General features: G+C 45.5%; 1 protein-coding gene across 4 annotated transcripts in view; it reads left to right on the plus strand.

Moving 5' to 3' along the window:
* Positions 1-16632, plus strand: part of ebf3a (EBF transcription factor 3a) — a 59313-nt gene that overhangs the window by 34818 nt on the left and 7863 nt on the right. For all 4 annotated transcript variants that reach the window (XM_085285525.1, XM_085285528.1, XM_085285527.1 and 1 more), the window contains exons 11-12: positions 2224-2312; positions 13572-13637. In XM_085285525.1, coding sequence (XP_085141651.1) covers positions 2224-2312; positions 13572-13637 — 155 coding nt within the window. The remainder of the gene's footprint in view (positions 1-2223; positions 2313-13571; positions 13638-16632) is intronic.

A 16632-nucleotide genomic window follows, 5' to 3' on the forward strand; every position in this document is an offset into this window, starting at 1 on the left:
AACTGTAACCCTGACACTAAAACCACATTTTGAGCCTCAAAAATGTCTTCAAACAGGTATTTTGTCCCCATAAGTGACTGTTGGTCCCCACAAGTATAGTAGTAAGCTACTTTTCTGCCCTCACAAAGATGTCTAACACACACACACACACACACACACACACACACAGAGCGAACCCTGCTGGTCAGACCTGAGTGTGAGGGAATTGCAGCGCCTCAGTCTACACGTGTCGATCGCTCCGAGCTTCTCGTCTTATCTGAATCGACGTCCTGTTCTGCAGACACTGCAGCCTGAACTGTCTGACAGTAAAACTCACTTATTAAAGTCAACGAATACATACAAAATAAATCAGGACTGTTGTTTCACAGTAAAACACGTCATTCGTGCAGCTGAGCCGCAACAGTGCCAACATTTCTTCAGGTTCAGTTTATCATCGAGATGAACGTCTCCTCATCCAAATGAATGAGCTCTGTCAGGCAGACAGAAGCACCAAAAACAAATAAAGCTGTGCTGATGTTTGACAGGTGTACACACCTGACAGGAGCATAAAACGCTGCCAGCCTGCGCACGATTACTGACGACTCACTCAGCGCTGAGGGCGGAGCCGAAGCGTCTCCTCAGATAGCCGGGACTGACAGATCCTCGCTCGGTGTCGTGTCTGATCAATTCAAAGCCATCAAATCTTAATTGGCAGCCAATATAAACAGCAGATCAGTTCAGCAGTTACCACGGGGACGCTCCATCACAACTTATCGATTGGATGGTTTCACTGTCTGCCGGTGTGCCTGATTAGAGCGCTTGATTTCAGACAATTAGCCAATCAGATAAAGACTTTAGTGACAGCTGGTTTGTTCAGGTGTTCCAGAGTTTATTAAACTGCAGTGAAACATGAAGATATGAATAAAGACAGAAAACATGAATCAAGGGCATCATTCATTCGTGACATCAGCGTTTTTAGCAGCTCAGGTGTCTCAGGGACTCTGGGCTGAATGTGGAGTCATGGTCACGTGACCTATAGTTGTCAAGGTAAAAGCCTCATACGAATGAAATACAACACATAAGAATAAAACAGTCACGTCAACACAAACACGCAATAACAGGTCATTAAAAACAGCCACACAGCATCACCACCAGCCCCGCTGCACGCCAAACGTGGCGTCCTGAACAGTCGCTGATCCGCCAGCTAAAGAGGAAAACGCTGCCAGGTTCAGGTGGTCTCTTCTTCTCATCGTGGTAACTCTGCTCTGACATCTTTTACCTGATGATCAGGTGTTACTGCTCTGCTGGGTGTGTTTGAAATTGCATGTGGACACGTGTCCTTAAAGACGCAGCGAGGATGCATTCAGGTTTGATCCAGGAGGAATCGGACCGACTGCAGGTGGAAGAAACACAGGTGACAGTAAAGTGTGTAACAGTCAACAACACAAGGTCACAGCCACTCGCACAACTATAGATAACACAGACATCTGGAGAGCTAACACACTCTTATAACTGCTGCCTGTCACGCCCTGTGAGCCTTCAAGGACTGAACACACACACACACAAACACACACACAGTTTGATGTATAGGAGAGTCGGTCTAAAGCTTGTTAAATGCAGCTGAACCAAGACGGGATTATGATTCATGCACTTCACACACACACACTCTGAGTCCTGGCTGTGCTCGGCTGCGTTCACTGACGCTCTGATTTATCACCTCCCAACCAGTTTAAACTGTAAATGATGTTAGAGGAGAGAGGAGGGGAGGGGAAAACAAAAAATGAACAAGTCTGATGGATTCGGCGTGTCTGAGGGTTGCAGATTCGCCGCGATGTGCACGGCTGCAGTTATTACACCTGACAAAGAGCAGCATAAATTATCGGTTCAAACTGAAGTGTGTGGTGTCCCATCAGCGTGACAACGACGCCTCCGTGTGTTTCCTCCCGTCGGTCAGTACAGACGTTCTAATCCAATCGGCCCGTAAACTTTCTGGAGTATTTTCATTGACATTTATTTTTTCCTTTGTTCTCTCTGTGCACGACTTACATGTTTAATCCAGAAATAATCTAAAATGCTCACATGTAATCTGCGAGTAATGCGAGAGGAGTGTCTCACGTCTTATCCACGGCAGTCTGAGCAGCTGACAGTTTCACGTTTTTGGGCTTTAAAAAGTTTAACTAGTGAACAAATGTGACGATATTAATGTTGTGAGGTGTCTAATGAAAAGACCTGCTCCCTCCTCAGCGTTGAATGAGCCTACCATCGATTACGGCTTCCAGAGGTTACAGAAGGTCATCCCCCGCCACCCTGGAGACCCGGAGAGACTGCCGAAGGTAGGACGCGCTCAGACACACAATCGTTTTATACAAACACACAGAATAAGTGATTATTGTCGCTGTGTTTTTTCCATCAGTCTGCGTTCTGGTTGGCTGCTCAGAGTCCTGATAATCATCAGCTGCATCCACCGATTCTGCTGTTTAACTTGTTTTTGTGTGTCCACTCAGACCGACTGGCAGCTTCTAACACACACACAGTTTTCATCAAACCTGTAGTTTGGACACCAGTATCTGTTCAAAGCTTTCACATTTGTCCTGGTTTGGCTGAATTTGGTTCACATGAACCGCGTTACCACACGTGTGATGCTCCAGAGAAAAGGCTGACGGTAAATTCAGCTGGACAGTGAACGATCTGTAATGAAGCAGGAACCTTCACATTCCCCTTCTGTGGGTTAATTATCACCCGGGGGGGTGAAAAGTGGTGCAAAGGTTAACATGATCCAACGCCCTCAGGGTGAATGAATCTGGAGGACAGTCTGCTGGCTCCAGTCAGAACCAGCAAAGAGTCCTGCGCTTGTCTGTTGAAGAAGGAAGCTGCTTCCATGATGTTCTCCTTTTATGCTACCACTCCTGTTCGTTGTTGTGAGGATGTTGTTTAGTTTCCAGTTCACAGGTTTTCGATCAGACTCTGAAAATCATCCCACATTTCTCATCAGTGGAGGCCAAAGTTTTTCTTTTTAAGCTCACACTTTCACATCTTTTACCCATTTTAGATTTGATGGGTTCAAACAATCAAAGCAAAGAGACGGAATCAGTTTTCCCTTTAGGGTGGACATTTAAAAACTCTGCTGTGCTGCTTCAGGTCAACAGTTCAGTGTGTGTGTGTTTCAATAATGACTCGTAAAGCAGGTTTGGGATCGTCAGGCTGTCCTGATCCTGGATTAGCTGTCCAGTTTAGAGGAACCAGGATAAGATGTTTATATATATCAGGCCTAATCTGGATCCTCCAGATTCGGACCAGAAGCAGGATGCTGATGGAAATTATCCGACACTTCTATTCACCCCCTCGTTTAATGAACAACCTTGCAGTAGTTGAAAGAGAATTTCTCTAGTGTGCTTTCAGCCTCCAGCTGCTCTGATGTGAGCTGACATGCTGTTAGCTCCATAATGAAAACCACATCTTTAATAATTCATCTGTAATGGTTTTATTCAATTACCCACGCTGCCTTGTGCTCAGCGTGCAGCCGAGTGACTGTTGACCACAGAAACGCTAATAACTGGAAATAATCCCGACTGTTTCGGGGGGCTGACTGCGACGTCTGAGTCGGGCTTACGTGTGACGGGTTGTGCACTCATGACATCACACAGGTCAACACAGGTCCCCTGTGTCGCAAACCTGGACCATGTTCTGGCAAAGCACACACGGTAACACCGAGGCAGAGCTGATCTCCCTGTGTGTGTTCAAACAGCGGTGCCTTGTGAACACTTGGTGCTACCTCGATACACAAATATACCTGCGACAAAGTTACAATGATTTAAAAGCAGTTATAAAAAGGGCCCGCGACCCAACCCTCTCTGTAGGCGCTGAAGCCGCCACATGCCCGGCTGAAGGACATGCGATACTAAACTACTAAGTATGAAGAACAGAAATCGAATGTGTGGTCAAACGTGCAGATGTATTCTGCTGGTGGTTTCTTCCTTCCCGCTGTCACCAAGTGCTTGCTCATAGGGGGTCATATGATTGTTGGGTTTCTCTGTATGATCGTAGAGTCTTTACCCTACAATATAAAGCACCTGGAGGCGACTGCTGCTGTGATTTGGTGCTGAATGAAAGAGAAGTTTGCTGATAGTCTCACTGAAGCCTGTGATTGGTTGATTGTACTGTAGTTTTGTTTGATACACCTGTTCAAAGTGTGCTCACAAGTATGTGAACAGCTCCCAGGAAGTTTCCTGTTGAGCTTTGAAGCAGTAGGAGGTCAGTTTGCTCTGTGTTTTTGAGGTGGAGGCTAAAGATGGCGGGCTGAGAGAAGCCGCTGTCCCATTCAGTCGGTTTCAGAAAGCAAAGCTACTTCCTCTGTGTCCTCATCAAACATGTGAGCAGGTGAGAAAGTACAGAGACATTTTCTGAGAGTGACACCTGCTTCTGACCCTACAGAAGGACGGTGTTTGGGTTTGGTGCCATAGCGACGCCAAAGATTAAACTTTAAAGTGTCGGTATGTGCGGCAGCTGCCGTCAGTCATCCCAGCACGGACGCCACGAAACACGTTGAGGTCGGAAACACACAAACCCAGTGACAGGCATGTGCACGAGCCAGGAGTTCACACACACACACACAGGAAACACACAGCTTGAAGGAGAGATCACTCTGTTAGTCCGGATTACTGAGGACAGTTCACACTAACCTCAGTGTTAAAGCTGTTTCCATGGTGATCAAGTGACCCTGCATTCATCATCATTAGCTGTCCGTCACAGACACACACAGACACGCACTTGTATGTGTGTGCCTGTGTGTGTCTGTAGAATTTAATGCTCTTTCCTGTGTGTGTGTGTGTGTGTGTGTGTGTGTGTGTGTGTGTGTATGCCAATCTCCTTTCTTGCCACATGGCTGCACTCGCTGATTACCTGATTTGACTGTTTCAACCTCCCTGTTTGCCAATGGGCTTTATACACACACACACACACACACACACACACACACACACACACACACACACACACACACGCACACTTTTCAGCCTTTCTCTTATCTGATTTATAAAAAATAACTCCTCTGTCGTCTTGTTTCTGTTTCTGTCCTGCATAATAAACTCTGAGCTGTTTTCATGTGAAATCTAAATGTCCGTGTTTGGGATGTTTTCATCCAGATGTGGGTGAAGAATCCCTGCAGATGTTCAGTTTGTGGGGGTGTGCATTTAGCCCTCGTGTTGGTGCTGCAGAATCTATTTCTGGGGTCAGATTGTGGTTAATCTGCTCACGCTCAGTGACAGCCTTCAGTTTTCCTTTTGATGGAGTTGGTTGGAGTAGAGAACTCTAACACATTAACATCTGCTTAATACTACTTATCTGGGTCCGCGTCTCAGGGGCAGCAGGCCAACAGAGATGGCCAGATCTCCTTCTGCCACCAACTCCTCTGGTGGGGACAAAGCCAGCATGTCCTGGGTCTGACCCTCCCAGCTGTATGTGGCCAGATGTCAAACCAGTGGTGGCTCCATCCTCAGCCTCTGATGAATGAGCTCCTCACTCATCTCTAAAGGTTCAGCCTCCAGCAGATGAAGCTCATTTCTGCTCCTTGTGGTCATAGCTGAGGGTAGATCAATCAGTAAACTAACAGCTACACCTTCACCCTCACCTTCGTCACAATAGACTGGCCACTGTTATCCTGAGCTGATCGTGTCCACCATCTGCCAAGAAAGAGTCTGACTCCACCGGTGTATGTTTCAGATGTTTGAAAGTGTTTAGGATCAATTTGTTTACAGTACCATCTGTTGGTAAAAGACTACAATGGTGATTTTTATGAAACATGGCGGAGAAGAAGACGATGACCTAAGGCAGCGGTCCCCAACCCCCGGGCCATAGACCAGTACTGGTCCGTGAGTCGTTTGGTACCGGGCTGCGAGTTGAGGCTGGGGTGTGATAGTTGGTTTTTAGCGTTGTTTTTTGTTATCATTTTTATCATTAACTCGGTTTCCCTGGGTCTTTTCCTGTGTGTTTTGAATAAATCGTGTTTTTTTGGTACCGGTACTGGTTTTACTTTGTTGTATTTATCCGCGACACCTTAAAGGCCAGTCCGTGAAAATATTGTCCGACATAAACCGGTCCGTAGCGCAAAAAAAGGTTGGGGACCGCTGACCCGAGGAGCCAATTAATTCCTGGATGTGGATCAGAAGGTGGATCCAGATGTTTGGTTAAGCTTTCAGAAACCCCGTCTCAGTGGGAAACCTCCCTGAATGAGCTCCACTCAGCTTCAGCTGCTTCTGAGGGTTACAGAGTTTTGACCAACATCCCTGTGCGCTGCTAACATCACTCGTTTGTCGCTGAAATACGCTGCTGTTATTATTTAGTGTCTACAGAGGTCAGGGCTCTCTGCACTTTCAGGCTGAAAAATAGGGCTCATCCAGGATTATCTGATGTTTCTGTAAAAGCCTTCTGTGTGGAAGTCCTCAGTGAGAAGGAAGGTTGTGAGAGCGGTTTGAAGTAAAGGAACTCAAAGAGTTTTGCTTTTCTCTGTTTTCCTACTCATCAGATTTTGGGGTTAGTTTGTGTTGCGGCTGCAGTAATCACAGAGACACGTGTTTGTTTGTAGGGAACAGATCCACGGCTCGGTTTGCGGAAGCCGTGAATCCGGTTTGTAGGCTAAAGCGAGGCAATTCTAGGATCAGAGCTTTGGTGGTGCTGAGCACCCAGAGAGCTGCCCAGCCAGGCAAGATAAACTTTACTCTGTCATCCTTAAATGTCTCCAGTTTTCCAGTTGTGTCTCTGACTGTCTCCTTGGTGCATTTAAACCCCTGTTCCTCCCTGTCCTTGTCGTCTGCTGTCTTCGTCTTCGTTATCAGTCATCATAATTTTACCATCTCTTTGCAAGTCTGTAAATTTCTTTATTAAATCTTAAGATTCTTAAATTCATCAAGTCTCTCTGAGCCTGGGTCCTCGTCACAAAACATGACTTCATTGTTTTGTACATTTTAACACAATTTAATCCCCACATTTGTGAAAGAAAAGAAAAACACTTTTTTGAAAAGTCTGTAACAAAACCATCAAATAGAATAGAATAGAATTCAACTTTATTGTCATTGGACATGCACAGGTACAAGGCAACAAAATGCAGTTTGCATCCATCCAGAAGTGCTTAGTGATATAGATATATTACAATATATATTAGCAATAATATAGATATGTGAGTATATTACAGAAATGGGTCTATTATGGTATGTTATAATGTACACGGTATGAAGTATGTTGTGAATATTCTATAACTATAAGTATGTAAAGGCTGTAGTGAGTACAAGCTATGTACAGGCTATGAACAGGATATAAATATGAAAAACTATACAGAATATGAAATAAATAACTTTACAGAATCTGAGATATACAGCTATACAGAAATGGGAACTATGCAAGTTGTAAACAGTTGTAGGATTAAAAATTATCGAATGTACAGAATGATTATTTACACAGAGCTATACAGTAGTGCAGTTAAGATAAGTGAGGGTGTAGATAGTTTCTACAGAGGCTATATAAAGTGCTAGTGGTTGTGAGTGGTGGTTCAGTCCATGTTATTATTGTGTGTTTGAGGGTACAGTTGTCCATTGTGGGTGTGTGTATGTTCAGTCCATGAGTTAACGTGGGTCAGATGTCAGGAGGCAGAGTTCAGGAGTCTGACAGCTGTGGGGAAGAAGCTGTTCCGGTACCTGGTGGTCTTAGTCCGGAGGCTCCTGTGGCGCCTCCCAGAGGGCAGGAGGGTGAAGAGTCCATGTGATGGGTGACTGGGGTCTTTGATGATTTTCCCAGCCCTTTTCAGACACCGCTTCCTGTAGATGTCTTTTATGGCAGGAAGTGGTGCTCCGGCGATGCGCTGGGCAGTTTTCACGACCCTCTGCAACGCCTTCCGGTCCGAGGCAGAGCAGTTCCCGTACCAGACTGTTATACAGTTGGTCAGGATGCTCTCGATGGTGCAGCGATAGAAGTTCACCAGGATGTCTGAGGACAGGTGGTTCTTCCTCAGAGTCCTCAAGAAGAAGAGGCGCTGGTGAGCCTTCTTGACCAGCTTGGAGCAGTTGGTCGTCCAGGTGAGATCCTCGGAGATGTGGACTCCCAGGAACTTGAAGCTGCTCACACGCTCCACAGCCGTCCCCTTAATGTGGATGGGTGGATGTGGGTCAGCATTCCTCCTGTAGTCCACGATGAGCTCCTTGGTCTTCTCGGTGTTAAGCAGCAGGTTGTTTGTGTCGCACCACTCAGCCAGACGATCCACCTCCTCCCTGTAGGCGGCCTCATCGTTGTCACTGATGAGGCCAATCACCGTGGTGTCATCTGCAAACTTAATGATGGTGTTGGAACCATCAGCAGGTCTGCAGTCGTGGGTGAAGAGGGAGTAGAGGAAAGGGCTCATCACACAGCCTTGTGGTACACCGGTGTTCATTGTGATGGTAGATGAGCAGCGGTTATCCAGCCGGACATGTTGGGGGCGGTTGGTCAGGAAGTCCAGTAACCATTTGCAGATGAGGGAACTGATGCCCAGGTCTGTCAGTTTCCTGATGAGTTGTGAGGGGTGGATTGTATTGAATGCTGAACTGAAGTCTATAAACAGCATTCTGGCGTAGGTGTTGTTGTTGTCCAGGTGTGAGAGGACAGAGTGCAGTGCGATGGAGACTGCATCCTCTGTGCTCCTGTTCTGGTGGTATGCCAATTGGTGGGGGTCCAGGGTGGGGGGGAGACAGGATTTGAAGTGTGCTAGGACCAGCTGCTCTAAGCACTTTGTGATGATGGGGGTGAGTGCTACTGGGCGGTAGTCATTGAGGCAAGATGGGTTGGAGTTTTTGGGTATCGGGACGATGGAGGTGGATTTGAAGCAGGCCGGTACCACAGCGTGGGCCAAGGACAGGTTTTATATGTCTGTGAGCACTCCTGCAAGCTCCCCAGAGCATGCTCTGAGAACACGCCCGGGGATGCCATCAGGACCTGCAGCCTTGTGGACATTGATCCTGCTCAGCACCGCTCCTACATCGGTGGGGGAGAGAGTCAGAGGTTGGTGGTCTGGCGTCATGTCTGCTTTGGTTGTGGTTGTGGGGTTCCCTCGCTCAAAACGAGCATAAAAGTTGTTGAGCTCGTTGAGGAAGGAGACATCAGAGGATGCGGGGGAGGGTTTGGTGGTCCTGTAGTCTGTGATGGTCTGGAGTCCTTGCCACATGCGCCGGGGGTTGGAGTTGGAGAAGTGATAAAGGTTATTAAATGCTGCAAAAGAAGAATGGATTGGAATAAAAAAAAATACATATCCTAACCTTAATTACTGGGAGAATGATGAATGATGCTCATAGTGAGTAAGAAGTAAACTGAGTGCATTTTTTGGACAGAGGTTCACTTTTAATGTGTTTGTATAATATAATACAGATACATAAAAAACACTCCCGCCACAGAATAAATTATTACAAATAAATTATTACCAAATATTAATAAAAACTATAAATATGGAGGCAGCTTTGCCTGTGGTAGAATGTATACAATGTATGAAAAAATCTTTACTGCAGATGCTAATTTTACTAATTTAATAATAATAATTTTGTGTTGTAAGATTTATGAGTTTCATGCTTTCATAGTGGTCCTTAGGAGAGCTTGACATTTTCTCAGGTGGTCCACACTGTAACAAGTGTGAGAAACACTGATAAGTGTGTGTGTGCTTTTGGAAAACATTTAAAGCTGCAGAAACAGACCATCTGCTTCTCTTTACAGCTCCTCACTCCACCAGGTCTGTTTGGCTCTTTCTGATAGTGAGCACATGTGATGCACGTACTGCAGCAGTCATACAGACAACTGGACGGTCCAAAAGTTGGCCGACCTGTTACTGGCTGAGGTTTCAGTAGAGCTGTGGCTGAACCACATAAAAATATATCATTAATTTTAATCTCCCCGATCAATGATAATGTTATGTTGGGATGTTGTTAAAGAGGCTCAAAATGTTTCAACCCACTTTTACCTGAATGTGGCTCCTTTTTAAAAAAAAATTTTCCTCATATCCCTTATGAACCTGGCTGTCTATCTGTACACACACACACACACACACACACACACACACACACACACACACACACAACAGGAGTTATAAGGTTTATGGGCATTCAGTTAGTTAGCTACTTAGTACCTTGGGTTTAATATCGGCACATATGACAAAATAAGCAGCTTCTCTCCTTCCATTTCAAACAGGACAGTGGTAACAACAGCAGGCTACGGATAATTTTAAGTTTTAGATTTTAAATAGGCTGGATACATTTCAATGTTAGCAACAGGACTGTCAAATATCGCTGATTTTACTACAGAGCAGGATGGATTGTAGGGCAGCAAACATCGTCGGAAAACACGTTTTCAACACTGCAGGTTACCTGGTGTAATGTTTTTCAGTCAAAAAGAAACATGGTCTGACTCCTACCAACTATATAAAGAGTAACTGAAGGCTAAATGCATCTAACATGTCCTGTTTTAAGCCAGGCACTCACTCCTCCGCTCCGCTGCGTCTCAGCTCTGGCAGAAAGGGCGCTAGAGCCAGAGCAGGGGAGAGCTGGAACAATCCATTATGGAAGGGGGTTATCTATACTTTTGTTGTTAAAATATTACGTACCAACCAAGTACTGTATGGTTTTTATATTTTTAGTAGCGTGTCACACAAACAGCAAATATTGTCAAAAAAAAGTAAGAAATCTTTGGGTGCTCTGATTCATTTTGGGGTGGCTTCAGCACCCCCAAAGATGGGCTAGAACGCCCCTGGGCTAAAGGGAGCCAACTGCAATATTTGGAAAATACTGAGTGAACCCTGCAAATGATGGCAGAAGTCAAAGTGGAGCAGCGAGTGATTGATGGTTTACATGAATCATGTGACACTGAAGCTTCTGAGAAATGAAACCTGTGACATCATCACCTGTGTGTGGTGTGATGTGGATCCACAGCCCAGAAAATTCTGCGGTTGCTCATCGATTGCATTTCACTTTCAGGAGATGACCAGCCGATTGCCAGAGTTTCTTCTGTGTGACCACGTGGCACAGGTCAGCCGGGGGTCCATCTCAATCTAATCGATGCATGTCAGTCTAGTTCGCCGCTGTGACTCGCTGATTTGTTTCTGTGATGAGTCGGGGAGCAGCGTGTAAGTCAAGTTTAATCACTGTGTCAGAGCTTCAGTCCGTTTGAAGCTTCTTCAAAGCTCGGTCAGCTTTACTGCCAAAGCAGCTGATGAAGGCCAAAAAGCCACACCGTTATTTTCTTTCTTGTACAGCAGCGAGCTCAGTGTTAGTTTTTACAGTTTCTACATTCGTTCATGAATCTCGGTGAAAAGACTCGCAGCGCCACAGGTTCTTCACCTGAAAAGACGCCCGGCCAGTCACGCAGGTGTCGCTCTGACTTTTCTCATCAGTCATGCAGATAAAAGAAAGTTTGGAGCTTCGACAGTTTTCATTCTTTGTCTGCATGAACAGTGAGCTCCACCTGCTGTTTACCTCATTTACTCAGACTGGTAAACACAGAAAAAAAATAACTCTTTTATTCAGAAAAAACTATTAGGTGGGTGTTTTCAGGGTTAATTTATAATGACGGGCTCCACTCTTTAGTTTGTGCGGATGGAGGCTGTCGTGATCACAGGGAGGATTTGATTTGATCCTTTGTGATCTTATTTATTCAGACTTTTTCATCTCAGTGTAATTATTCATCATGTTTCAGATATTAAAGTTCATCTCCTGCTGCTGGAGCTTAAAGACAGGATCAGTTCGTCTGTGTGTGTGTGTGTGTGTGTGTGTGTGTGTGTGTGTGTGTGTGTGTGTGTGTGTGTGTGTGTGTTGAGTTAAAAGAATAATTGGTTTCCTCCTCGGTGATGACATCCCGCCCTCCAGCTCTAACCTCGTTCATGTGTGTGCAGAGAGGTGCTCGTCATGTGACGGCGTAACAGCGAAACACTTGTAATAATGAGGCTTTCATTTGTCTCTATAAACACAGTGTGTGTGTGTGTGAGTGTGTCGACACACTGGAACGTTGCTCTGCATAAATGAGCAGATTAAAGATGATCGGAGGCTGAAAGCTCCTTCACAGAAATGACTTCCCCTCTCACAGTGTGCGTAGCACACACACACAGAGCTGGGCTGGCAGTAACCTGACAGTCACAGTGTGTAAAACTGGCCGTAAATCACAGTTCATAACATTTATTTGTGATCCAAGAAATGATATTTGTAACGGTGAAAGGACAGCGGAGAGAGAAAGGGAGCAAGAGAGGAAGGATGAGGGGGGGAAAACAAGAAAAAGGAGAAAAATGGAGAAGAAGTGAGAACAAAGGAGGATTAGAGGAAAGAGAAGAAGAGAAAAGAGAGAAAATGCATGCAGGGTAAAGAGAAAAAGAAGGAGTGATTGATGGGCAACAATTAGAAGGAGGGATAGAATGAACAGAGCATGGAGAAAAGCAGAGTGGACGGACGCAGGGATGGAGGAGAGGAGGAAGAGGCGAGGAAGAGGATGAAGGGGGCGGGGTTAATTGAAAAGCCTCCTGAAGAAGTTTGTAATGGAAAGCAGCAGATTAACTGAGAGTGTGTTTAATTAAGATAAAGACTAAATGAAGCATTGTTCTGTCACTGCCTGATTACACGCACACACACACACACACACGCACACACAAACATGCACACACACACACACGCACACACAAACATGCACACACACACACAAACATGCATGCACACACACAGTGGCAGCGGTTTATTGGGCTCAATGAGCAGTTTTAGTGTTAAAACTGCTCATTGAAGTGAAATGCTTCAGTTTTTAAGAGGCCCAGTGTGTGTGTGTGTGTGTGTGTGTGTGTGTGTGTGTGTGTGTGTGTGTGTGTGTGTGTGTGTGTGTGTGTGTGTGCTCTGTGAGGTGTAACTGAGCTCTGATTAACATAAACACTGTTTAAATCTTCCAGTTCAGGTACAAACACACAGAAACAGAGGGACCCCTGCTGATGTTTACAAGCTGTGATTGTTACTGATCTCTGCACTGCATGCATTCTCTATGCAGATGACACCCAGCTCTATCTGTCCATGAAGCCAGATAACACACACCAATTAGTTAAACTGCAGGAATGTCTTAAAGACATAAAGACCTGGATGGCTGCTAACTTTCTGCTTCTTAATTCAGATCAAACTGAGGTTATTGTACTCGGCCCTGAAAATCGTAGAAATATGGTATCTAACCAGATTCTTACTCTGGATGGCATTACCTTGGCCTCCAGTAACACTGTGAGGATTTTCACAGGTTTCTTCCTGTTAAAAGGGAGTTTTTCCTTCTCACTGTCACCAAGCTCCTGCTCATAGGTCATTTGATTATTGGGGTTTTGCTGTGTTGTTGTAGGGTCTTTACCTTACAGTATGAAGCACCTGGAGGTGGTTGCTGTTGCGTTTTGGTTCTATATGAATAACATAATATTAAACAGAATTCATTAGAGCTGTTGAAAATGTTCCTGCAGCCTGTTCACACCTGTTCACAAGTGACACTGGCAACACGACTTCATCGGCTTTTGTTACTGACCTCATGTCCTCCTCTTCTTCTTCTGTTGTATCACACTACCACCCCTCCTCCTTTGTTTCTTTCAGGAGGTGCTGTTGAAGAGAGCAGCAGACCTGGTGGAGGCGCTCTACGGGATGCCTCATAATAACCAGGTAAGCTGCTCACCTGTCTACACACATCAGCTGACATCAGTGTGTTTACCTGTGCAGGTGACCCTGATTAACAGATTCTTGTTGATATATTCAATTCAATTTTATTTATATAGCGCCAAATCACAAGCCTCAAGGCGCTTTATATTGTACAGTAGATCACACAATATTGAGTCTAAAGGCTGACCGGAGACGAGGTGTGCGCACGAGCTGTGGCTGCAAGTGCAACATACACGACGTCATGTGGCGTCGGCACACCGAGGACGCCGCTTCAGTTTGAATCCTTTTGAATCTTTGTGTCTTTGAGGAGGAACATGAGTAGAAAATAAAGAATGAGGCGACACAAATAGGAAGTGTTCACTGTTAAGTTAAACTCTCTGAACAAACTTAGTGAAACAAGCTGTGAGCGTGTGTCTGTTAACCCAGAAAACAGTGCTTCAGATTTATTAGACAATTTAAAAAAAATGTAATCTGTCAAAACGTGTTTCAAACTAAGAATGATGTCATTATTTATTCATCAAACAACAAAATGAATTCATGTTTTTATACCCAAATAAGAGCCGGCACAGAATTGAATTCAACCACTCAAATGGATGAAGACAAACTGAACGCTGAGAGCGAAACACAGCTGAAGTACCTCCACCTGTCCAGCAGAGCGCTACTGATCCACATTATCACGTCTGGTTTCAAAAACTCTGTGATGTCATCTTTTACTTACAGTCATTGTGTCTAAACCAGCGCACCGCCTTTTGCTCTGAGACGTCACCATGTTTTCACTTCAGTGGTTTGAGCTGCTTCAGCGTCATGGACATGAGTGGAAACAAACTGTCATAAGAGCTGCACGAGTCTGACTGAGAGAATATTTATGAACATTTTTACGCAGTTTTACTGGATTGGCCAATCACAGTAAGGACAGTCAGCGTAATCACAACCAATAATCATGTTTCACAGATTATTGATAACATCATCATCAGACTGTCTCACAGTTCAAACCGGAGCTTCTTTAATTTCACATGAAACTCATTAAACAGGACAGACTTCCTCCTCCCCCTCCTCACCACCTCCTTCAGGTTTAGGAGTCACAGCCTCCTGAAACACTGAAACACTGGCAGAGGAGGAGGAGGAGGAGGGAGCTCTTTATATCCCCCATCCTCCCCAACAGAGTCTCTCCGACACGCTTCTCAACCCACCAGTTAATCACACACACACACACACACACACACACACACACACACACACACACACACACACACACACACACACACACACACACAGGTCTATTGAAATGAAAGCGTAACCTTGAACAGAGTGCAGTGCCTGTAAACAAATGTAAATCCTAATGTAGTGATAATAATAATAACTGTGTGTGTGTTTGTGTGTGTGTTATGTATGTGTAAACTGAACATGTGTGTTTTTGGAGTCTTGAGCTGTTTAAGTATAACGAGCCGCTCTCAGGATCTTTAGCGCATGTCAGACAGACATCAGAGTGCCCCCTGCAGGCTGGTCAGTGAAGTATCGTGGATCGTTACCCTCAATTACACTGGAAAAAAAGACAAAGAAGAGAAAGATGGTGGCAGTAACAATATAATGACCTCAGTCTGATGAGATAAAATCAAAAATAAACTGACTGAAATCAGAAATCACAGAAAGACAATAAAGTGCCTTAGACTGAAAACTGCATGCTAGGGTTAGAAAACATGAACTCTGCTGTTTTTCACTATATTTCACTACCAGAAGGCAACACTGCAGGCATTGAGGGCAGCTGCAAGTACCTGGGGATCCCACAGAAAAAAGGGAACCATGAAGAGGTCGCTATGAAAGCTGCAACCAACAAGTACCTGCAGAGGGTCAGGCAAGTCCTGAGGAGTCAGCTGAATGGTAAGAACAAGATCCGGGCCATTAACACCTGCCCGTGATCAGGTACCCTGCTGGGATAATAAGCTGGCCAAAGGAGGAGATAGAAGCCACTGACATCAAGACCAGGAAGCTCCTGACCATGCATGGAGGGTTTCACCCAAGGCCAGCACCCTGAGGCTGTACGCTAAGCGGAAGGAAGGGGGCCGGGGACTGGTGAGTGTCAGCACCACAGTTCAGGATGAGACAACGAACATCCACGAATACATTGGGAAGATGGCCCCAACTGACCGAGTGCTCAGTGAATACCTCAGGCAGCAGAAACCCAAGAAAGAGGAGGGAGACGAGGAACCATCATGGAAGGACAGGCCCCTGCACGGTATGTACCACCGGCAGATAGAGGAGGTGGCTGATATCCAGAAATCCTACCAGTGGCTGGACAAAGCTGGACTGAAAGACAGCACAGAGGCACTAATCATGGCAGCACAAGAACAAGCTCTGAGCACAAGATCCATAGAGGCTGGGGTCTATCACACCAGGCAAGACCCCAGGTGCAGGCTGTGTAAAGATGCCCCAGAGACAATCCAGCACATAACAGCAGGGTGCAAGATGCTAGCAGGCAGGGCATACATGGAACGCCATAACCAAGTGGCTGGCATAGTATACAGAAACATCTGTGCTGAGTACGGCCTGGAAGTCCCGGACATAGTGGTGGTAGACAAACAGAAGAAGACAGCTGTAGTGATCGATGTAGCGATACTGAATGTCAGCAACATCAGGAAGAAGGAGGGTGAAGGTGACGGTGGTCCCAGTGGTAATCGGAGCACTAGGTGCGGTGACTCCCAAGCTAGGCGAGTGGCTCCAGCAGATCCCGGGAACAACATCGGAGATCTTTGTCCAGAAGAGCGCGGTCCTGGGAACAGCTAAGATACTGCGCAGGACCCTCAAGCTCCCAGGCCTCTGGTAGAGGACCCGAGCTTGAAGGATAAACCGCCCGCAGGGGCGAGTGGGGGATTTAATATACCTTACATTATATCACAGGAATGTATTACAGGTGTTTAATTGTAATTTATCATTATCATCTGAAACAAAGTGACCACAACTCTCAATTAATCAGTCTTGCCTTTGGTGTTAATGCATGAGT

Source organism: Mchenga conophoros, linkage group LG8 (genome assembly GCF_057382185.1).
Source record: "Mchenga conophoros isolate Kocher_MC1m ecotype Shallow Benthic linkage group LG8, M_conophoros_male_GT1.1, whole genome shotgun sequence".
NCBI classification, from domain to species: Eukaryota; Metazoa; Chordata; class Actinopteri; order Cichliformes; family Cichlidae; genus Mchenga; species Mchenga conophoros.